Source organism: Carassius gibelio, chromosome B21 (assembly GCF_023724105.1).
Source record: "Carassius gibelio isolate Cgi1373 ecotype wild population from Czech Republic chromosome B21, carGib1.2-hapl.c, whole genome shotgun sequence".
NCBI classification, from domain to species: Eukaryota; Metazoa; Chordata; class Actinopteri; order Cypriniformes; family Cyprinidae; genus Carassius; species Carassius gibelio.
Window position 1 is genome coordinate 6,009,089 of NC_068416.1, and position 23,573 is coordinate 6,032,661.

The window sequence follows — 23,573 nt, forward strand, 5'->3', positions numbered from 1 at the left end:
ACAATTCATTAAATTAAACTGTTTCTTGGTGAAAATCCCAAATATATTAAGTAGTATAACGACTTATTTTCGTAATATGTCAACTTTAATCTTGTAATTATCTATATATATGTGTGTGTAGCTAGTTTTCATACATAACAAAATGACCTTATAATAAATTATATATTAATATTTTGTATTTTTATGTATTTTGATTGTAGTTTATGTATGTCTTATCTGACACAAAATTGCGCACACTTTAATATTTTATGCTCATTTTAGTAATCACTGTAATAAAACTTTTTTTCTTTGGAATAACATGCACTACAAATCACATGCATAACAGTTTTATTTTGGTATTATTTACATACTATTCTTTATTTAATTTGCTTTTATTTTAATAATTTTATTTTTAATTTGTAATTTTTTTTGTCTTTTAATTTGCTTTATTTATTTATTTTAAAGACCATACTTTGTGTGAAAAGCAATAAAAGTTGTCAGTTTTTCTGTTTCTATTGTTCATTATAATTGGAGACCGCAGCGATTCGTAATTTACAAACGTTTTTACAGTTTTTAAAAAAATATAAATCTTGCCTTGGCAACTAGCTGAAGCTTATATCAAATATTTATATTTTATTTGATTGCAGATTAATTTCAATTACCAGAAATGTCTTGATCGTTTTAGTTGTAGTTAATAATAACCCTGATGCATAAGAAATATATGTAATCTACATATCAACAGATGCAGTCTGGAATAAATCTCATTGTGACTGAGCTGAGCTGAAGAGTTTGGATCTGCTTCTACGTCACATTTATATCCCAGATGTCAGATTGATCAGAATGAGAAGCACTCACGTAGTTGTCGCGGGCCGACCAGCTGGGATAAAGCTGCATGTGAAGCTGTCGCTCCTTCCGCGCTAGTTCATAGTACTTGGCCTGTTCCTCGCGGGTCAGAGCGTGCCACTGTAACACAAACACACACAAACACACACACACAGACTTCTGTTACTTTAATATTTTCTATCCCCTAAACCTACCCTTACAGAAAACCTGTGTGTATTCTAACACTTTCACATAAACATCATGTGCTATTTTGTATATTTTTTTCCTTGTGCAGACACACACTCTCACACACACTCTCTCTCTCTATCTCTCTCTCTCTCACACACACACACACACACACACTCTCTCTCTCTCTCTCTCTCTCTCTCTCACACAGACTCTCTCTCTCTCACACTCTCTCTCTTTCACACACACACACACTCTCTCTCTCTCACACACACACTCTCTTCTCTCTCTCACACACACACACACACACACACACTCTCTCTCTCTCTCTCTCTCTCTCTCTCTCTCTCTCTGTGCGTACGTACGAGTGTAGTGGGGCGTCTGAGCGTGCTGGTTAGAGCGAGCGTGTAAATTGAGCATTTTGAAAGTGTTTTCTTATTTATTTATTTTTTCCTCCTCTTTGTTCTTAATAATAATTGTTTTAAGATCATTGAGTATTTGAAGCCGCTCGCGGCTTTTGTCGCGTGTCGGTATGGCCTCTGAAGTTAGTCAGGGAGTCTCACACCTGTCGTTGCGTAATGGCTGCAGGTGTGTACCTGAACTTGGCGTGAGCGTGGAGGATGTTCTCGTGGTGGTGGGAGAAATTATAGGCTTCGACAATATTCTCTCAGCATCGCGGATGAACAAAGCAGTCATCGTGTTTTTAAAAACAGAGCAGTTAGTTCACCAGGTGACTGAGAATGGATTATGGATTAAGGAAATGTTTGTGCCCGTTACTCCTTTAACGGCTCCGGCAACTAAAGTCACTATTTCCAATGTACCGCCTTTTGTCTCGAATGAGGCGATTGTTAAAGAATTAACCCGATACGGTAAAATCGCAAGTCCGGTCAGAAACATTCCATTAGGATGTAAAAACACTGATCTCAAACACGTTTTGTCATTTAGGAGACAAGTGTTAATGTTTCTGACTTCATCGGAGCGCACATTAGAGATCTCGTTCCGTGTAAGTCATGGAGATGGATCATATATGCTGTATGCAAGTACTGACAATCTAAAGTGCTTTGCTTGTGGAAATATAGGCCACAAACGCTTCTCCTGTCCCAATAAAACAGCGGATGTTGAGCAGCAGCTGCCTGTTAATGCGACTGAAAACGGATCAGCTCATCGCAATGATACCAGTGATACTGAGGATAATACGACAGTAGCACAGGATAAACAACTACCTCAGAAACCGAACAAAAGGCCGTTAGGGGAGGTCTACGGGCACAATGAGGTGAGTGAAAGCGATGCTGGTGTGGATGTGGAGAGTAGTGAGCAGGCTGGATGCAGTTCTGCGATTGTTATAACTGAAAATGATGATGTTGAGGAAGCAAAAGAAAATGAGTGTGTATCTCAGACTGGTATACAAGTAGCTGAGCAATGCTCGGTGGATGATATGGATGGGTTATCTCAGTACACAGATGATAGTGTGAAAGATGATGGGCATTGGTCTGAAGGGTCAGAAATGTCAAAAGTAGACACAGAAGGATTGTATACTGTGGCACAAATTAATACTTTCCTGGATGAGACAAAAGGTAGAAGCACGGAAGTGAGTGAATTTTTCCCAGATCTGGATAAGTTTATCTCTTCTGTAATGTGGGCAAGGAAAAGTTGCAATAATGATGAGCTATCACAACAGAAACGTTTTAGGTTAAAAAAACATATAACTGATATTCGTAAAAAGTCTAAGACAGGGAAAGGGAAACCAAAAAGAGGAAAATATAACTAATTACTATGGCTAATACACATATCTTTCTGACTGTTCTTTTTCTAATCTTTTTCCCTCTTATGGAAACCTTACGCGTGGTATCCCTAAATGTTAATGGGATGAGGGATAAGAGTAAAGCTGATACAGTGATAGAATTCATCAAGTTAAAGAAATTAGATATAATTTTCTTACAAGAAACTCATAGTGATGTAAACAATGAGGTTGACTGGCGATTGTGGTGGAGGAATGAATGTGTGCTCACACATGGGACTAACCTGAGTGCAGGAACTGCTATTCTCTTTTCTCCCTCTATAAAAGCCAAAGTTTTGGGAAAAAAGGAAATTGAACCAGGAAGATGTTTAGCAGTTAAGGTTGATTTAAATGGTCTTGTCTTCACGTTTGTGAGTGTATATGCACCTAATATAGGAGCTGAGAGAATTATTTTTTTTAACAAATTGAAAGTGTTTTTAGGACAACAGCAAGGTAATGGTTTTACTATCTTAGCTGGAGACTGGAACTGCACACTTAATGCCTTGCTTGATAGAAATGGAGAAGAACCCCATTTTCAGTCATCAACAGTACTTGAAAATGTTATTAAAACCTCCAATCTTACTGATATATGGAGAGAAAATAATCCCTCTGTTAAACAATATACATGGGTAAAGGTTAGTGATGGGAGGATTTCAGCAGCACGACTGGATAGACTGTACTTATCTAATAGTATGAAAAGTAGAATTATTAATACAGCTATTGTCCCTGCATCCTTCACTGATCACAAATTAATCACTATTGACTGTACTTTGAATTCTAAGAAAAACAGAAGTGTTTACTGGCATTTTAATGTCAAATTGTTACAAGACCAGAGTTTTTGTGAATCTTTTAAACATTTTTGGGAGACCTGGAAAAAAGAGAAAATAAGATTTGATAGTGTTATTCTTTGGTGGGAAGTTGGAAAAGTTCATATAAGGGAATTTTGTCAGCAGTATACATCTCACTCTAATTTTAGTTTGAAACGGTCTCTGGAATGGCTTGAAAGAGAAATCCTTGCCATTGAAAAAAATATGATAGGAGATCTTTCTTCCAATGTAAATGAGTGGTCTGAGAAGAAATTAAAATTGAGCTCTATATTAAATGAAAAGGTTAAAGGAGCTCTTGTGAGAAACCGATTCCTATCAATAAAGGATATGGACAGTCCCACCTCTTTTTTTTTCAATCTGGAACGCAAGAGTGTGCAAGTTAACCAAATGTATAACCTGAAGAATGACAATGGACAATGTACATCTGAACCTGTGGAAATGCGTAGACTAGCAGTGAATTTCTATTCACATTTATACTCACCTGAGGACATAGACATTCCGATACAAAATGGATTCCTACAAGATCTTCCTTGTTTAAATGAAGAAGATAAGCAAGCACTGGAATCTGGATTAACCTTTGCGGAATTAAGTGATGCCGTAACGGGTCTTTCGTTGGGTCGTACCCCAGGCATAGATGGACTTCCTGGTGAATTTTATAAGCATTTCTGGACAACACTTGGATCTGATTTATTTGAGGTGCTAAAGGAATGTAATCGTACTGGTTTTCTACCAAAGAGCTGCCAACGGGCTGTATTAACATTGCTTCCAAAAAAAGGTGATCTTACCCTGTTAAAGAACTGGAGACCTTTGGCAATCCTCTGCACTGAATACAAACTTTTATCAAAGTGCCTTGCCAACAGATTGAACAAAATATTGTTCAAAATTATACACAAAGATCAATCTTACTGTATAAAAGACAGATGTATTGCTGATAATTTGCATCTAGTACGTGATGTTATTGATTATGCAATGTGTAATAATATAGATGTTGGAATACTGTCACTAGATCAGGAGAAAGCGTTTGATCGTGTTGATCATCAATATCTTTTTAAAGTATTAGAAGCTTTTGGGTTTGGAGAGGAATTTAGGAAAATGATAAAGTTGTTGTACAATAATGCTACATGTATGGTAAAGATAGCAGGAGGCCTAAGTGTCCCTGTTAAGGTACAGAGGGGTATCAGACAAGGATGCCCACTTTCTGGTCAGCTTTACAGCTTAGCTATTGAACCTCTTCTATGTAAACTAAGAGAGAGTTTAATGGGTTTGAAGGTACAAGGTGCTATTTTTAATGATTTTGTAAAAGTTTCAGCTTATGCTGATGACATTACTGTTGTTTTAAGGAATGTTAACGATGTTCAGGTTTTAAAAGAGATTTTATTAAGTTATGGTAAAGCTTCATCTGCAAAAGTAAACTGGGCAAAAAGTGATGCAATGTGGTGTGGTCTAGACCATAACACTCCAGCTCTCCCAGGTAATTTAAAATGGGGAAAATCTGGGTTAAAATATTTGGGGGTGTTTTTAGGAAGGGAGGATTATAAGAGACAGAATTGGGAGGGCCTGGTGGAGAAGGTGTGTGCTCGGTTGTCTTGCTGGCATTGGCTGCTACCCCAGTTATCCTATAGAGGAAGAGCCCTGGTCTGCAACAACCTTGTAGCCTCAACGCTATGGCACAAAATGAACATTCTGGAACCTCCTGAAGATTTGGTTGTAAAAATCCAAAAACGCTTAACAGACTTTTTTTGGTCCGGTAACCACTGGATAAGAGCATCAACTTTGTTTCTGCCCAGACAAGAAGGTGGACAAGGACTAGTGGATGTAAAAAGCAGAATTAAGACTTTCAGACTACAGACAGTAAAAAGATTACTCTACGGATTGGATGTAAGCTGGTCTGGAGTAGCTTCTGCCCTCCTTAGAAGAGCAGGAGGGATGGGGCTGGATAAACACTTGTTTCTTCTGGACATTCAACATGTTGATTTGACTGGATTAACTTCCTTTTATCACTCAGTGTTCAAAGCCTGGAGGACTTTTAATATCACAAGAGACATCACGGATGAGGGGGGTCACTGGTCAAGGGAGGAACCCCTAATATACAATTCTATGGTGGACTCAGCGATCCTAAAATCACCATCGATGAGGAATCTTTTAAAGGCTGCAGGAGTTGTAAAGATTGGACATTTAATAACTTCAGATGGATGGATGACTCCTGAAATGCTAGCTTCCAAGATTGGAATAAGATCAATTCGTCGGACACAAAAACTGCTAAATGAAATTCTCGAGAGCCTATCAACAGATTTTAAACGCAGTGTGGAAACAAATGAAGATATGGACTTAACTTTTCCTGAACTAAGAATAATTCCGGATGTGGGTATATTTGAAGAAAAGGAGGGGTCTTTGTTGACCTTCAAGACACCTAAACTGAACGGTTTCAGTAAAACTGAGAAGAAAGCACTGTACGCCACATGTGTAAAAGTTTCACACTCTCAGTCTTTAGGAGGAGTTAAAGAGTCGAAATGGCAAGAGCTATTCGGATCAGGCTCTTCCCCGAAGGGTTGCTGGAGGGCCTTGTATAAGCCTCCCATTGAAAAAAGGTCCGGAGACCTTCAGTGGAGAGTTGTGCATGGGTTAATAGCTACAAACAGATACAGAGCACACCTCGATCCCCAGGTTCAGGAGGGATGTCCTTTTTGTGGGATGACTGAAACTGTTTTTCATTTATTTCTTCAATGTGGGAGGCTTGTGCCATTATTTTCTCAATTAGAAGAATGGTGTACTGTTTTGGGAGAAGTGTTTTCACCCATGTTATTTATATATGGACCGAAGTATAACAGAAACAGAAAGCAGATCCATGTTTTGCTTAATTTTTTGTTTGGGCAAGCAAAAATGGGAATATGGATTTCACGTAAAAGCAAAATAAATAATGCTGTGTCAACTGATGCAATGTTAATTTTAAAAGGGTTAATTAAAACTAGATTAAAGGTGGAATATGCATACTATTCCTTGGTTAAAGACCTGGAGACTTTCAATCACATTTGGGGAGTTAACCAGTGCATATGTGAATCTGATTTTGATGGTGCTTTACAAATGTATATTTAATTGTGCTATTGCCTTCCTTTGTTTTCTGCGCTATTTATTATCATATGTTTGTGTTTTAAATAACTTTTTAATCTATGTAAGGTTTAACTAAACCTTGAATATTTTGTAATAAAAGGGGGGTTAAAAAGTCAAAAGTCTCTCACACACACTCTCTCTCTCTCACACGCACACACAAACTCTCTCTCTCTCTCTCTCTCACACACACACACTCTCTCTCTCTCTCTCTCACACACATACACACACACACACACACTCTCTCTCTCACACACACACACACACACTCTCTCTCTCTCTCACACACACACACACACACTCTCTCTCTCTCACACACACACACTCTCTCTCTCTCACACACACACTCTCTCTCTCTCTCTCTCTCTCTCTCTCACACACACACACACACACACACTGGAGCGCACCCGTCGTCCCAGGATCTGGTTGATGGCGGCGCTCTCCTTCAGCGTGCACTCAGCGATGACTTTGGCTCTCATCTCCTTCATGTAGAGCATGAACGCGTTCAGCGGCTTCTTGATCACCGGCTTCTTGGGCTCCTTCTCGCGCTTCATCTCTGCATGAGATTTGCTGAGGTACGTGATGAAGAAGAAAGAGAAAAACACTTCATTACATACAAATAACAATAATTCTAAACATGTTTTCAAAACAGAGTCCATGTTCATCACTCATCTATGAAGAGCATTTAAACCACTTATAAACTCATCTCATTCAACCATTCATTAATCTGTCACTTATATTATATTATTTTTCATTGTTATGATTGTGTGGTTTCATGGGATATATGTCTTCATGAGTAAGAGATAAGACGGACGTTATTGTGAAGCTCCATCACGAACCCCAGTTTGGGAAACTAACGTAATGTAATGTTTAATGCATGTTGATTATCTTATTTAAATCAACACGATCAATGCATAAGGTCAAAAGTAATCTAATAATCGTCAGATTACCTAAAGGCATGGCCTATTTATTATGAGAGTCAGATCTCTATCAAGTATTTCTATACGAAGGATTTATATTCAGGGTTGCAAACTCACAAGACACTTCCAGATCTCACTCGACCAAACAGAAGGTCATTTGCTCTAGAACTTCTAGAGAGGTTATGGAAGAAAAACACAGATTCAGATGGGATTAAAATCACAAAGTACGTCCTCCAGGAAAACTAGTCCTGTCCGAATCAAGGTTTCAACTCTGCTCAGACGTTGCCTTTCTGGTGTCGAGACCAAAATGACACAAAGAAACTACTGGAATAATATCTGTGTGTGCTTAAATATCAGAAAACTGACTTCAAGAGTTTCCAGGGGCCTCGTTTACAATAAGGTGTGTTTCTAAGAGGAAAAAGGAACGTGTTCACAATAACACAAGCGTACGCTTCTGTTCCAGATGTGGCATTTATAAATCACAAATGATCTTGAAATTGTTCGCAGCTGACTGTTGTCAGATCTCCCGCTAATTAATATCATTAGCATAAAAAGAGCATCAGTCAATGTGGAAAACAGTGGTTTGAGGATGACGAGCTTCAGTGAGGCCGAAGCTGGGCGTTTGTTAGTGTTCACTCACAATGAAATAACATTGTGTGCGGTCATTAGTAGCAGAAAGAAAACAGGAAGCAGTTCTAACCGTCTTGGTTCTTGTTCATTTATGAAGCGAATCACAGAAACAAACTGAAACTCAGCATAGCTTACTCGTCTCAGTTTTTTTTAAACATACTTTGTGTTTATTCATTTATTATATTTAGTAAATTTCCTACCATGAATGCATTAAAGCGTAATTTTTGATTAGTGATATGCATGGCTAAGAGCTTCATTTGGACACTTTAAAGGTGATTTTCTCAGTGTTTAATAAACGAGGCTCCAGGTCTGAAGGAGAACTCACGTGTACATGTTCCTGTCGAACTGATCGTGCTCCTGTTTGCCGGAGGAAGGCACTATCGCGGGGTGTGGGATGCCTGTGGGGTGCATGCCGGACTGAAGCATCAGAGAATGAGAGAACCTACACACACACACACACACACACACACACACACACACATATGCATGAGTTATTTCAGCTCACACAATAAGATTGTGTATCGCTGGATCTCTCCAACACATGATGCATTAGAAAAGACTTTGCAATAACAAAAAAAAAAAAAAAAAAAAAGTTTTTCAATCAGTTTTTGTCAAGATTGAATTTGTGTGATGGTTTGATTGGCTGTGTTCAAAAAAAGAAATCAAGATACTTCCTGATAGATCTCTGTGTGTTACAGAAGAACTGTGTTTTATGAAATTGAAAACAGAATCAGCGTATGGTTTAGTAGATCTGGTGTGTGCTTCTGCTGTCTGAGCGTCAGCTTTCTGAAAGATTGTGTGTAAGCAGTAGAAAACAGAAAAACGAATGAAGCATCAATGTGTCATGTGACCAGCAGCTGGCGCTCTCTCTGCACGCCGAAGCACGCGCTCGTTCTGCACGAGGGAAAACAAGCACACGTCTGAAGCACTCAATAAAAACTCAAATGTCATTTCACAGCAGTCCTGAAGGGAAAAGACACACACTCGGCTCCAGACTCTGGCTTGGATTTGAGAAGAACTGAACAAAGATCAATTGAGTTCTGAATAAAGCCATCTCCACAGCTGGGATTTATTACTGCATGTAAGCATATTAACATGATTTGTTCCTCTAATTCGGGTTTTGGGTTACAAAGGAAGGATTTGATCACAGTTGACGTCTGATGGGGAAAGCCACAGAGTCATGCAAGAATGTGATCTCAGACTTTAAAACTTGGGATTCTTTTAAAGAAGACTTTTCTGCTCATCAAGGCTGCATTTATTTAATCAGAAATACAAAAAAAAAAAAATAATATTGTAAAATATTATTCTAATTTAAAATAACGGTTTTCTGTTTTATTATACTTTCCTGTTTAATTTATTCCTGAGATCAAACGCTGAATTTTCAGCATCATAACATTGTTCTAATATGCTGATTTATTCTAGAAATCTTTTGTAACAATTAATTCAAAAGTTTTTGAAAGGAATTAAAACTTTTATTCAGCAGGAATGTATTAAATTGATGAGAAATTCAGATTTGATGACAAGAATAAATTATATTTTGAAGTGTATCAAAACAGAAAACCATTATTTTAAATTGTAATAATATTTAAAAAAAAAAATTTTAATCTGTATTTTTAATGACATAAATGGTGCCTTTATGAGTATAAAAAACTTCTTTAAAAACAATAATAATCTTACTGGTACCAGACGTTTGCATGGCAGCATATACAATTTTTACGAACTCCAGTTTTCTGTTTTTAACCTGAATATTTGCTGTTATTCAAACAATATTAAAATCTGTCACGGTGCATGATTTGACTCCCAACACAACCATAGTCTCCAAAACACACACAGGTCACAACCTTGCATGCACATTCATGACTAAACAAGAAAGAAATTCAAGAACAAACCAGTGTTTCAAGCAGTTTAAATATTGAAGATATCCAACTGACCCATGGTCAAAATTATCAATTTTTCTTTAATGCCAAAAATCATTAGGATATTAAGTAAAGATCATGTTCCATGAAGATATTTTGTACATGTCCTACCGTAAATATATCAAAACTTGATGTTTGACTAGTAACATGCATTGGCAAGACCTTAATCTGAACAACTTTAAAGATGATTTTCTCAATATTTAGATTTTTTTTGCTCCCGCAGATTCCAGATTTTCAAATAGTTGCATCTCAGACAAATATTGTTCAATCATAACAAACCACACAGCAATGGAAAGATGATTTATTCAGCTTCAGATGATGCATACATCTCAACTTCTAAAAACTGACCCTTATGACAGGTCTTGTTCTCCAGGGTCACATGTTTCCTCTGGAGTCACGATCATGTAAACCAGTATAATGCAGTGGACAGGTTTCAGCTGAATCGAGTGTGAATCAGAGCGAAGCAGAGCTGAACCGAAGCGCTCCTGTAAGCGTGGCTCAGTTTAGCAGGACTGGGGTCATGTCCGGGAGCAGCGACACACACACACACACACACACACACACGGCTGAAGCGTCAGGTGGAGCGCGGCTGAGGGCTGGTACTGTACCTGGGGAAGGACGAGCTGCTCTGGAGGCTGGAGGAGAAGGACTGTCTGAAGCCGCAGGAGGGCAGAGGATAGACAGGCTGATTGGGCCTGCGGGTCGGGGGACACAGTTAGACCCCCGCGGGGCTGAGCTGGACTTACTGAAGACCCTTTCCAAACACTGAACACCGAGTTTGAGGCGGGACTTACTGTTGGTCTGACCAATGGAGGCAGGAAACCTCTCCGAAAACAATTCTAGCAATGCACACGCTCAACTTTACTGGTGCTTTTTAAAAAAACAATTACGATGCACTCCAAATGAATGCACGCCTAAATGAATGATTTATGTATTGGAATTGCATAGAACATTTTAACCTGTTTGGAAGAAAAATCTTTGACAAACTTTTTATTATACGAACTACTTGCATCTGATTGATTTTTACTTTTAAGTGCATTTATTCAAATCAGAATCAATCTGTTCATTGTGATACTGCAGTCATTAACTGCATGGGATTGAAACTAACTGGATTTATTGCTAATAAATACATAATTGTATTTGGTGTAATTTGTGTACGATAAACAGATTAAGTTGATTTGTCTTTACTGAATTAGTCATGTGTAATCCAAATTTACATTTCTTCATTTAGCGGATGCTTTTATCCAAAACGACGTCCAATTGGAGAATACATCGATTCATCTTCAAGAGGGAGATATACACAGCAAGAGCTCCAAAAAACAGATGAGTTTTCAATTCATATGCAATTTAAAAACATAAATCTGAAATTTAGGCTTAAATATTTATTGATTGTTCTCTTGATGCTTGACGTTCGTGGTTACATTTCTAGGCTGGTCTGCTTCAGCGCTCGTCAATGTCTGAATGTTCCAGGCGACCAATCAGATCAAAGGAGGCGGGGCTTCACTGTTCACTGTTACAGAGCACGATTGTTCTCAAATCTTCACTTTACGGCAGAACAATGAGAGGTGAATTATTCATGCTTCCTGACAGAAAGGTTTTCAGGTGACATGATGCTTTCTCAAGCCTTGACAGACGTCAGGTTAAAACATGACACCATCAACCCCAACACACACACACACACACACACAGAATATACATCTATCCTCCGACACACTGCATGATGAAAACATCTGTCAGATCAGTCTGACACTCACAACATCAGCAGTTTCTCTCGAAATCAGCTCGACCGTTTATCACACACACAACAGCACAGAGAAAAAGTCATGTTTTAAAAAACTAAATAAAAAATGCTGTCTCTTTAAATCTAAATCTAAACTTAAACCACTTACTGAATACTTAAATATTCATGATTTATATTTGCCTAAGAAGCTTACACTGATGTGAATGTAATAACCTAATAAAGTTCTGTGTTATGCAATGATTATGCAATGGCAAACTAAAAGATTGGAGGAGATTAATATTATTATTATTCCATTGCATTAAATAACACAACTTTTTACATAAGTACAGTCATCACATTAAGTTGCTGCACACACACACACACACTCTTAAAAATAAAGGAGCTTCACAGTGATGATGTCACAGAAGAACCTTGTGTTCCATAAAGAACCTTCAACATCTGAAGAACCTTTCTGCTTCACCAAAGCTTCTTTGTGACGAGAGCTTCTTCAGATTATGAGAGAAGAGAAGAGATTGACTGAAGTGGTTCCTCTGTGGCATCGCTGTGAAGAACGCTCCTTCATTTGTAGGAGTGGAGATGTACAGTGGTCATGTTTGGGGAGAGACGTCTTGTCTTACCAGTTCATGGACGGAGTGATCTGGCCTTGAGGCAGCGAGTAGAAGCCGGAGATTTCCTGTGACTGATGTCTGTGAACACCTGGAAGCAAACCAAATACTCAAAGTTCAGCCGGTAAACTCAGATACATTCATTTATTTAGAGGAGATCAGAAAGTGATCAAATATGATTTCACAGAGATATTACTTGTGTTACTTTAGTATCACTCATAGTTTTCTTAATATTTTGAATCCGTTTTTATTTTTATTTTAGTCAGTCAAAGTTTAATAATCTTGTTGTTTTTTGTCATTTTTAGAATGTTTTTGTTTTGGATCAGATGTTTTTTTTTTTTTTTTTTTTTTTTGTCTCCTGCTCCTGCGCATTTATTTTATAAAAATACAGAAAAAAAAAAAATAATAATATTGTGAAATATTATTGCAATTTAAAATACTGGATTTCTATTTTAATATATGTGATTTCTGTGATTTGCATCTGTATTTTCAGCATCATTCCTCCAGTCTTCAGTGTCACATGATCTTCAGAAATCATTCATTAATAATTGTTTGGAAACTGTGCTACTTTTTTCAGGATTCTTTGATGAATAAAAAAAAAACTGCTTTTATTTAAACTAAATAATTTATTCTTGCTTTGTTAATAATAAAAAGAATAGTCTTTAAATTATAGAACAAAACTATGTTTTAATAGCCTAATGAAAATGCAATTTCCCCAAATTATATTTTATTTTTGACTAAATACATTTCTCTGTTTATTTTAAATTGTTTGATTTCTTTTCATTTGCAAAAAGCATGTCTAATCAATTGATTAAAAAACAATTACAATTTAACAAATTATTATTATTATTATTGCCATTACCAAAAATAAAGCCATATTAAGTTTTATTTATTTTTACAAATTCAGTTTTTTTTTTTTTCATTTTTCGGAATTTATGATTCAATACACATTTATTATTAATAATATTATCAGCTCTGGTTTCACGATTCAATTCGATAACGATTATCATTTTTATCAATTTGATATCACGATGCATCGCGATTACTTGTGCATTTTTATTAAATTATATAACCAGGCTATTTTTAAAATAATTATGTTAATTACTTAATGTATAATCATTGTTAAGAAATAAAGTATATAAAGCTTCAAACATATATATAATGTAATAAAGGGGGAACAAATTATTGCATGCAATAAACAAAAAAGCAGTGAGAGAGTTTTAAAACGTATTGTAATAATATATTTCAGACTTTATTTATGAATCATAATGTTTCCAAACTTTTGGCAAATACAGTATATGTATTTCTCAGCATTTGAACTCGTTTGATTCAGAAGTTACTGGTCATGACTGCAAGTTAACATTTCTTATAATAACTGGTTTTCTAAACATTCCCAGCGCAGCCGACAGAAGGTAAAATGAAGACACGAACAGCAAACAGACTGCCTTTAAAACAGTGTTTCAATATAAGACACGATCCACTGCGCGAAAGTGAAACCGATCAAACCGATGCCTGAGATGACTGGACCGCAAGCGCAGAGAAAACACCAACCAGATATCAAACAAAGTACAGTAAACCGTAAACCCTTCACATACAGTAAGTGTCTGAGGTTCAAACGTTCAGTGTACTTCACCTGGATGTACAGTCATGACACATTTCAGACCCGCCGGGTCACAGCTCACTGACTTACACACACACACACACACACACACACACACACACACACACACACACACACACACACACACACACACACAGAAGCAAGGACAGGTGTCTGACCAGTCAACCTCCCGTCTTTCATTCTGTACTGTTCTCTGAGGTCCACTTCTAATGCAAGCAACATTTTTACATCAAAAAAGAGTGTGTTTATAAACGGATGCTTCTGTGATTTAGGTTGAATACGTATATAACGCTCAAATCAAACGATCTGTTTAACAGACAAGGCAATAGTGAGCATGCAATAAAAGCAGTAACTCACACTTGTGTTGTGACATTACGGTCGGATCCAATATCGTCGCCACAGCGTCATCGTTAAGTTTCATTGTTTCTGAAAAAACCCACATCAAAGTGCCAACGATTTGGAAACGAATCCGCCGTAAAATGAAGCCAACAAAGAGGAACACGTTCTTACTGACGCATTCTGGATGTTCATTCAAAATAATATTCATTCACTCGTTCTTAACGTTAGGATCAGACGGTTTCTGCTTCGGTTTCTGTTCGCCTCTCTCGTTATTTACGCTACATGTGCAAATCAGTGGGCGGGGCTAAACAGGCAGTTCTGTAGAATCGGTGGGTGGGGCTAAACAGAGATATAAAATATGTGGGCGGGGCTAAACAGAGTGAAATAAAATAGGTGGGCGGGGCTAAACAGAGTGAAATAGAATAGGTGGGCGGGGCTAAACAGAGTGATATAGAATTAGTGGGTCAGGGCTAAAACCGAGATGTAGAAAAAGTGGGCGTGGGCGGGGCTAAACAGAGTTATGCAGAATTGGTGGGCGGTGCTAAAACAGACAGTGCTGTAAAATAGGTGGGCGGGGCTAAACAGTTATGTAGAATCGGTGGGCGGGGCTAAGACAGGCAGTGCTGTAGAATCAGTGGGCAGGGCTAAACAGAGTGATATAGAATATGTGGGCGGGGCTAAACAGTTATGTATAATTGGTGGGTGGGGCTAAACTTAGTATGATGAGCACTTTCTGTGTCTATTTGTCTCATTAAGATGAATCGCTTGATATACTCCCCAATTTTAAGTCCCTTTGGATAAAAGTGTCTGCTAAATAATAAATGCAAATGTGACACACCGCAGCGCTGTATGACACAAGCATTGCTTTTATTTAGTTTTTTCTTTTTGTATCAAAAATATTCACAAACATGTTCACTAGATTATGAAATAGCTGATATTCTGATTCTCAAATACGTGAAAGTAAATGTATTTGGTAGTTTAAACACCTTTATGATGACCATGTTAGCTGATCTATAACAGCTGATGGGCGCTGAAACCGAGCTGCGGGTTTCACAACACGTAAATTCATCCTCTCCTCCCGAAAGACATTCAAGAAAGTTTCCAGTGAACGAGGAGAACAGTAGACTAAACAGACGACTAGTCATCCAACAAACAAGGCCAGGTTTGCTTATGATTTGGTGTTTTCATATGAGACCCGTCAGGCTTTTATCGCTGAGTATTACGACATCGTGAGAGGATGGAAGAAAAACAGCGTCGTTTTTTCACAGATCAAATTGAGCAAAAATAAATAAATAAATGATGCAATTTTGTGAAGATGCTAATATTTTTATGGAAAAAAACATATTACAGAGGACTCTTGCTTTACATTAACATCTCATGTCATGACTAAAAACAGCAAACAGCAGAAGTAAGTGTTTGTGCTTCAGCGGAGGGGAAGATCATCAGTCAACAATGACTCAAACGCAGGTCTGTTCCTCACAAAAAAAAAAGGCCACTCTTATTATTAGTTAATGCTGTAAGTTTTAGTCTTCCTGAACATTAGCACAATATCGATTTGATACAATAGTTCAATAAACAAGAAGTTAATCTTATTATATTTTAGACACAGTATTGTCTGTTTTTAGCTCAGTCTCTGAGCAACACAGTGCTGATTGAAACGAGTCCCATGATTCACCGACTCCTTCATAAAGACTGTCACCTCTTCATTCTGGAGTGAATCAGCTGTCTGAAGATATTAGTTGTGTACACACAGCAGTGAACACACACACACACACACACACACTCACTCTCGACAAAATCGTAACTCCACGATTAAATAGTACATAGTTCACAGTCTTTGTAACATGCTTCATCAATACATTTCTAACATTCATGGGTTTAGAAACTATTCTCAGAAATGACTTTACACAGACTTTGAATAACAAGCCTCAAATGTGTTCTAATGCCACAACTGATGAAGATTGTATGATCTTCGAATAATATTAAAACGGGCATCCCAATGAGGCACAAAATCAATTTCACAGACTTTTACATTAACTGTTCCCTCCTGGTGCAATGACCTGCTCATTCTATTCTATTCTATTTTTAAAAAACAACAACAACAACAACAAAAACTAACACTGGCTTCTCTATTCTTTTTGCATTCTATCTAATTTTGTTTTCTTTTTAGTTTATTATATAATAAAAAAGAAACTTGCTATGTGTACAAAGTTAAGCGAACTAAGACTTACAGTACTTGTATATCATTGCTCTTTTGTTGATTTTGATTGCTTCTATTCTATTCTATTCCATTCTATTCTACATGACTAAATGTAAAGTGACTCAATGTAAATGTAATCTGCATGATCCGGAGCTCCCTGGTTCGGATGTCATAGAGAATAACCCAACACTGGTGTGTGTGCATCAGTTATTAAACGGTGTTGAATGCAGCCGGTCCAGAGAGATGCTAGATCGTGTGTTACCTGGTTTCTGGCTGACGTCTGTGGGGATGTGTGGAGGACTGGGGTTGAAGTGATCGTAGGGAAGCAGCGGCGTCAGAGGATGCATCCCCTGCTGGACCACCGACACTTTGTTGGACTGAAAGAAACACACACACACACACACACAAGATGCTGGTCAGTTGCTTGAAAGCGGCGTGCGAGCGTGTCAGATGTTGAAGGAATCAATGGGAAGGAGCCATTTGATCGATACGCCTTTGATGATCAAGGCCAGCAGCACAAGAGCTTGTTTGCTTTCATGTCTGTGTTTACAAATGGCCTTCAATAACTCAAGTGAAATCCAGTTTGCTAATGCTAACAGCATGTTGTTTGACACGATGCGTCATGGCGGTTGCATGGCTGGAAGTAGCTGCATTTCTTGGCCAAACTTCTGACTGCTGTGCCTTTCATATGAGCGTCTTTTCATCTGTGCACATGTGTGCGAGACTTCCAGACTGCGTTTCCAACAGAATCGGACAGATTTGCCATGTGTGGTCACATTTATGTATGTGCAAAGTCTTCATGTGCGCTCCCCATTAAACACCTGTAATCAAACCCAGTCATTTAAGCCACAACATTTTTTCAGATTAATGCTGTATGCAACTTCATTAATGACTCAAGACTAATATTATTTGCTATGGTCAGCTTGCATAACGTTCAATATGTTTTCACTCTATAAAATAATATTTTTTGCAATGCTTGGACATTTTTTTTAGTAATGCAAAAGTAAAGTAATGCAAAGTAATACTTTTTAGTGCATCTTTAAAATACAACAGCAACAACATTAGTGTTTTGTTTTAAGTGAACCTCTTAATACAAGAATTACAAAAAGTGCACTTCTTGTGCATGTCACTAAAGTTCCCGTCAGACAAATCATATTCCTGAAGCTTCACTACACCTGATTCAGTCATTATTGCTCTTGATATTGTACATACATCTTGTTAAATCATTTAGCCTCCATTTCTGCCCCAAGCACAATTTATTTCTCACACATGACCACAGCGACTGAGAACTTTAACACCGGACATCTCCATCCACCAAAGAACTGATTTCATGAACGCACACTTACACAGAGATAAAACACTACAGGAAAAGCTTGTCTTATCTTATATTTCACACAACATACTTGTATTGCAAACTGTTGCATCTCAAAAAGACCAAAAGAAATCTTGCTGAGAGGATGCCAGTGTTAATGAATTCAGTGCATGACAGTCAGATGAACACGGCTATTATATCTCAGAGCACTAAACCTATTTGCATGTGTTTCTTTCCTTTTATCCGGCGTTTCTTTGAATGACAATGCAAGCGTGACTTGTTCTGAGGGTCCGGTCCTTTATTACTGACCACTGATGGACACGAAGATTCGCCTCAAACGCCGTCCCGTCTAATGTATTCTTTGCTTTAAAAACCTAAGTGCTTTTTTGAAGCGGAAATTAGAGGACCTTTGGCAAGCGAGCGCTTTGAGTGTTACGTCTTTAATCTGCTGTTTGAGCACTGATGTGTTTGACGCGTCTGAACGTTTTATGTTGCCATTGATGTGGTCAAGAACGCTGAATCAGATGAAGCTCTGGTCTCTGTGATGATGATGATGATGATGCCTGGAGGAAGTGTTTTTAGGAGCTGACGTCGTCTCAGAACGACCCCATAGAAAACCCAAAACACCCAACACATCACATGCATGAACGTCCCTAAACATCCCTGCGCTATTATGTTCTTAACAAAACAAGCCGAACTGAAAAATGAGCATGCATTTCATATTTTGTTAGTATTTAATCAGCCACAGGAATTAAACGTGACACTCATGTTCTCCAAAGAGCATGCAATTTACTTGCAATCGATTATCCACCTAGAGAGTCCCTCCAGAGACACCAGAACGCTGTTTATTTCCATATTTTAAATGAAAAAGCATCTCATCGTGATATTTTTGGACATCACAGAACACAGGAAGTAAACTGACGCCATTCAAACAGTAATGCAACAAATCTAAAGTTTATTTAAAATGTATTAATTATAATACAGATTACTGTAACTGAGAAAAAGCTCCATTTCCTGACTGAGTGAAAGTGAGACAAGCAAAATTTCCACAGTGGTCTTTAAAGGCTGTGTATCTATTCCTGTTGTCTTGAGGGTAAATGTGGGTGGGTTCATTAGAAACGAGGTCAATTTGATTTCGATGCCTCTTTAAAGCATCCGTGAAGAGACTAAAATCAGACAAGAGCTTCTTGTGATGCTGCTGGAGCTACGCCTGACACAATCTGGAATCTGGAAATAATTCTGCCAGATCTGTGAGACGGGGAAAATGAGTGCCACTTAGTGTGAGGTTTGAGGAACTTCAAAGGAGACGCAGACATAACAACAGAGGCACGTTTAAACACACTCCGCCCCCAGCGTGAACACACCGAACATCTCACAACTGCTCATGCGTTGTGTTATTACTCGCCAGACAACACAACACAAATGGTGTCATTATCTGCATTTACATATATGCATCTAGCGCATGCTTTTATTACAAAAGAGGAACAAAGCCATTCATCAACGCCAGGTTTATTCAGACAACTGGATTGTAAAACAAGTCTTATTATTGTTTGCATTCATTTCAGTTGGACTCGATTTCTTGCAAGTCACCAGAAATTGCAATTGCACAGTGGAATAAGTGCAATGAATTTATCTCTTCAGCTTATGTTTTCAATGCATTAGGTTGTTGTTTTTTTACAGAGTAGACTAAAGCACACACACACACACACACACACACACACACACACGCATGCTTGCACGCTTTTTCAACCATCTAACTGGGGAAATTACATAGACTTCTATTGTTTTTATAAACACTATGACCTAACCCTAAAAGAAAACATTTGACATCTTTACAATAAAAAACAACCACCGCTGTATTTAACTGTATTCTGTTTTTATGAAAGAGGACGTCCACAAAAGAAGGTTTTGACAAGTTTAGCTCAATTCTTGTTACAGATGTGTCCACAAAATATGGTTAAGTATACATTTCCTACTTTTATAATCATATACACTACCGTACAAAAGCTTGGGGTCAGAAAATATGAGATTTTTAAGTGTTAAATTGATAAAAAGTGATAGTAAAGACTTATATTGTCAGAAAATATTTTTATTTTTAATAAATGCGGTTCATTTTAATTTTTTGTTCATCAAAGAATCCTGAAAAAAAGTAGCACAGGTTCGAAAAAAAATAAAAAAAATAACAATAATAATAGTAAGATAATAAATCATCATATTAGACTGATTTCTGAAGAGACGTGATGCTGAAAATACAGCGGAGCATCACAGAAATAAATTAGATTTTAACGTATATTAAAATAGAAAACCAGTATTATAAATTGCAATAATATTAAACAAAATTTTAATGATGTATATGTTTATATATGATTAAAGTAGATGGACACACACACCCATATTAAATGTATTAAAAGCAAATTTGTGTAAAAGTCTATGAACAAACATAATTGCACAATAATTTATAGGCAGCAAAAATCTGGTTCTGTGCGTGATAAAGTCCATCAGAAATGGCTTTAATTATGTGCTCTTCAAAATAACTGAACAATACTTAGCTTGCTAAAACCAGATGAAAACTGATAAAGTGCCAAGAAACAGAGAAGAGTGTTTTCATGACAGCGTGACAGCTCTGAGAAACCGTCTTGTTTACAGCGTATGAAGACAAATAACTACACACAACTGTCCCGTTTCTATCCAAAACACTGTGTTTGTACGGGACGGGCGCCTTAAAACAACTCCGCCATTGTTTGGAGGAATCTGACACAAGCACGCTTTATTACTGAAATAAATCACAAAAACACAGTCGCATTAAAACAATCACTTTAAAACCAGACAAAGCCATTTACAGAGAAGCCAAATAAAAAACAGCAGCACAACAAACAGACCGTAAATACAGACGAAACGCCCGTCGCACATCAAACGTGTGTGACAAGAAAGATAAACCTAACACAAAGTCAGTGACTCAAAATGAAACTTCACTTTCTGAAACGCTTTGAATTTGCCGGGAATTTCTGACATGGGCCTCGGTGCCCGAGGGAAACACCTCGCCCGAGCAAAAAAACCCATCTCCACGCTCAACCATACTTGGAAATGCAGAAAAAAATGAATTTGCTTACGCACAGACATGCGTTTAAAAGGTTTGTGACAAAAGCGATGATTGAAATAGTCTACGGGGTTTTTCTCGAGGGTTTAGATTTACAGCAAAATCTCTAGACCTGAACTGACATTTTTTTCTTGTTTACCAACTCATGATCTGTTTTCGTGAGATTTTTCAGGAAGAGTAAAAAAAATAACTGCTAATAAATTGCTTTAAAATCCTCAAAGGTCAGATGTTTGATTCATTTATTGGGTTGTTTCAAATATTAAGCATTGCATATTTGAGCATTAGCATTTCTGCTAACACTTTATGCATAATAAAAGTAGTTTTAATGCAATGCATATGCCTTCTAATACAATGCATGATCTCATGAGTAACAACAGATGGAATATATAATACTCCTCTATTTAGTTTATATAATGCATTCAAACATATAAAGCAAACCTGCAAATATTTCATGCATTTTAATAATCATTCATGAAAACATACAATGCATGTGTAGTGTTAAATAAAGTGTCATCAAATGTGTTTTGCATCCAGTTGCAGATGAAATGCACGGACTGTCATTTGGTAGTTTAATGAGACAAAAACGACACAGTTTCCCATCATTTTTGGTCACTTTGTTGGACATCCCCAATCATGGCTGGAGCGCGTCTCATAATTACACCGTGTGGCGAGACCCCTAGCTGTTTGGACTTATCACACACACCTTTCCTTCACAGTTACGATGATGATAATTACAGCATCACAACAGCCACAGATGAAAGAGAGCAGAGACTGCGGAGCTGAGGTGAGGCAGACGGGAACGGTTGGTGGTAGTGCCTCTGGGAACAGGAGTGTGTGTGTGTGTGTGTGTGTGTGTGTGTGAGCAAGTGTCATTGGAGGCTCTTTACTAATGGCTACAACATCAAAGGTTTGAGCCTGAAGAAGGACGGGGTGTTTTGACAGAGAAACAGCAAAGTTTAACACTGAACTCAGATGAGGCATGATCACGCTCCATCCATACGCTCAGCAAATCAGAAGTGCAAGCATAAACATATCCCTTCCTCTGTCCACTTACACATTCACGTAAATAAAGTGCTTCATTGCAATGAATGTGCACTTGTAGTATACTTCAGATCTTAAGTTTAGGTTTTAAATAACTGTACTTGCAGATAATATGTATTTTTGTTAAATTGAGATTTATACATCATCTGAAAGCTGAATAAATCATCTCTCCATTGATGTCTGGTTTGTTATGAGGACAGTATTTCTCTGAGATGCAACTATTTAAAATCTGGAATCTGAGCGAGCAAAAAAATCATCTTTAAAGTCGTTCAAATGAAGTTCTTAGCAATGCATATCACTAATCAAACATTAAGATTTGAGATATTCACGGCAGGAAAAACTAGTCTTAAAACATGACATTAAATTAGGTTTTAGTTAAATGCTTCTCAGTAAATTCAACTTGAAACACATTTCAAAGACAATACAAGTAATTATGAAATTACATAAAAAGTTGTACTTAAAAGTGCATTTAATATCAATTTACAATTTTCACTTAATTGGAAAACAAGATGCAATAAAGTTTCCCGAAAACAGTTCACACTTAAGTATGTTCTTTTAATGCACATTATTTCCATAATTATTACTTTTTTTAAAAGCACTTTTCACAAGGGTCTGATCATTGACGGTACTAGTATTTCAGATTCCCAATCAAGACAAAAGCCTTTAACCCCTTAACTGTCACTCACATTTTTGAACATTGACTTTGTAGTGCACCATCCAAACTTACATTTTTATAATTCATGAATAAAAATATTTTGTAACATGATTTTGATGTACCATTTACATGGAAATGCAATGTCTGATTTTAAAATGGGTTTTAAAGGATGAATTTTGAGAGTTTAAGTTTTCAGTCGATATATAACTTCTGATGATTTCTAAAATGTGATCGAGAAAAAGGCAACAAACAACTCTTCTTTTTTTATACAAAGGTCAAAACTCCAGTTATATTTTAGATTTTTGAGGGTGCACTCTTGTCATAATTTAATCTATTACTTTTCCTACATAATTTTTAGCAAAAAACACTGGTAAAATATATATTTGGGAGTCTTAGACCTTTCCAACGATATATAGTTTGTCAAGATTAGATTAGATTTAATTGTAATATAGTGAAGTAAATATAGGCATCCCACAGAGTGGATGGGTGACAGTTAACAGATGAATCAAACCTGCAGAAAAAAATCTCCTACATTCAAATAAATATGACTAGCATACTGGCTGTTTGCTAGTACTCATAAAGCACATATTAATGTATCATTATGCATTAGTTTCCTTAATCCACCCCTTGCTAACTATTAATAATCAGCCAATGAGGAGTGTATTGTATCGGAGTTAGTCTGAGTTAGCAGTGAGAATAATAACAACATGATGTAACGAGCGTTATGAACAGACACCAATAACCGCTAGAGACATCACATCAGAGCACGTTATGAGTGTGTTTCCAGCGGTCAGGTTTGT

General features: G+C 37.2%; 1 protein-coding gene across 8 annotated transcripts in view; it reads right to left on the bottom strand.

Moving 5' to 3' along the window:
- LOC127985702 (transcription factor 7-like 2) overlaps positions 1–23,573 on the bottom strand; it is a 50,763-nt gene that overhangs the window by 8,768 nt on the left and 18,422 nt on the right. For 4 of the 8 annotated variants that reach the window (XM_052587761.1, XM_052587763.1, XM_052587765.1 and 1 more), the window contains exons 4-9: positions 16,931–17,045; positions 12,521–12,599; positions 10,771–10,857; positions 8,572–8,688; positions 7,104–7,266; positions 835–942 (exon numbers count right to left, since the gene is read on the bottom strand). In XM_052587761.1, coding sequence (XP_052443721.1) covers positions 835–942; positions 7,104–7,266; positions 8,572–8,688; positions 10,771–10,857; positions 12,521–12,599; positions 16,931–17,045 — 669 coding nt within the window. The remainder of the gene's footprint in view (positions 1–834; positions 943–7,103; positions 7,267–8,571; positions 8,689–10,770; positions 10,858–12,520; positions 12,600–16,930; positions 17,046–23,573) is intronic. The other 4 variants (XM_052587762.1, XM_052587766.1, XM_052587768.1 and 1 more) reach the window with 1 other exon arrangement.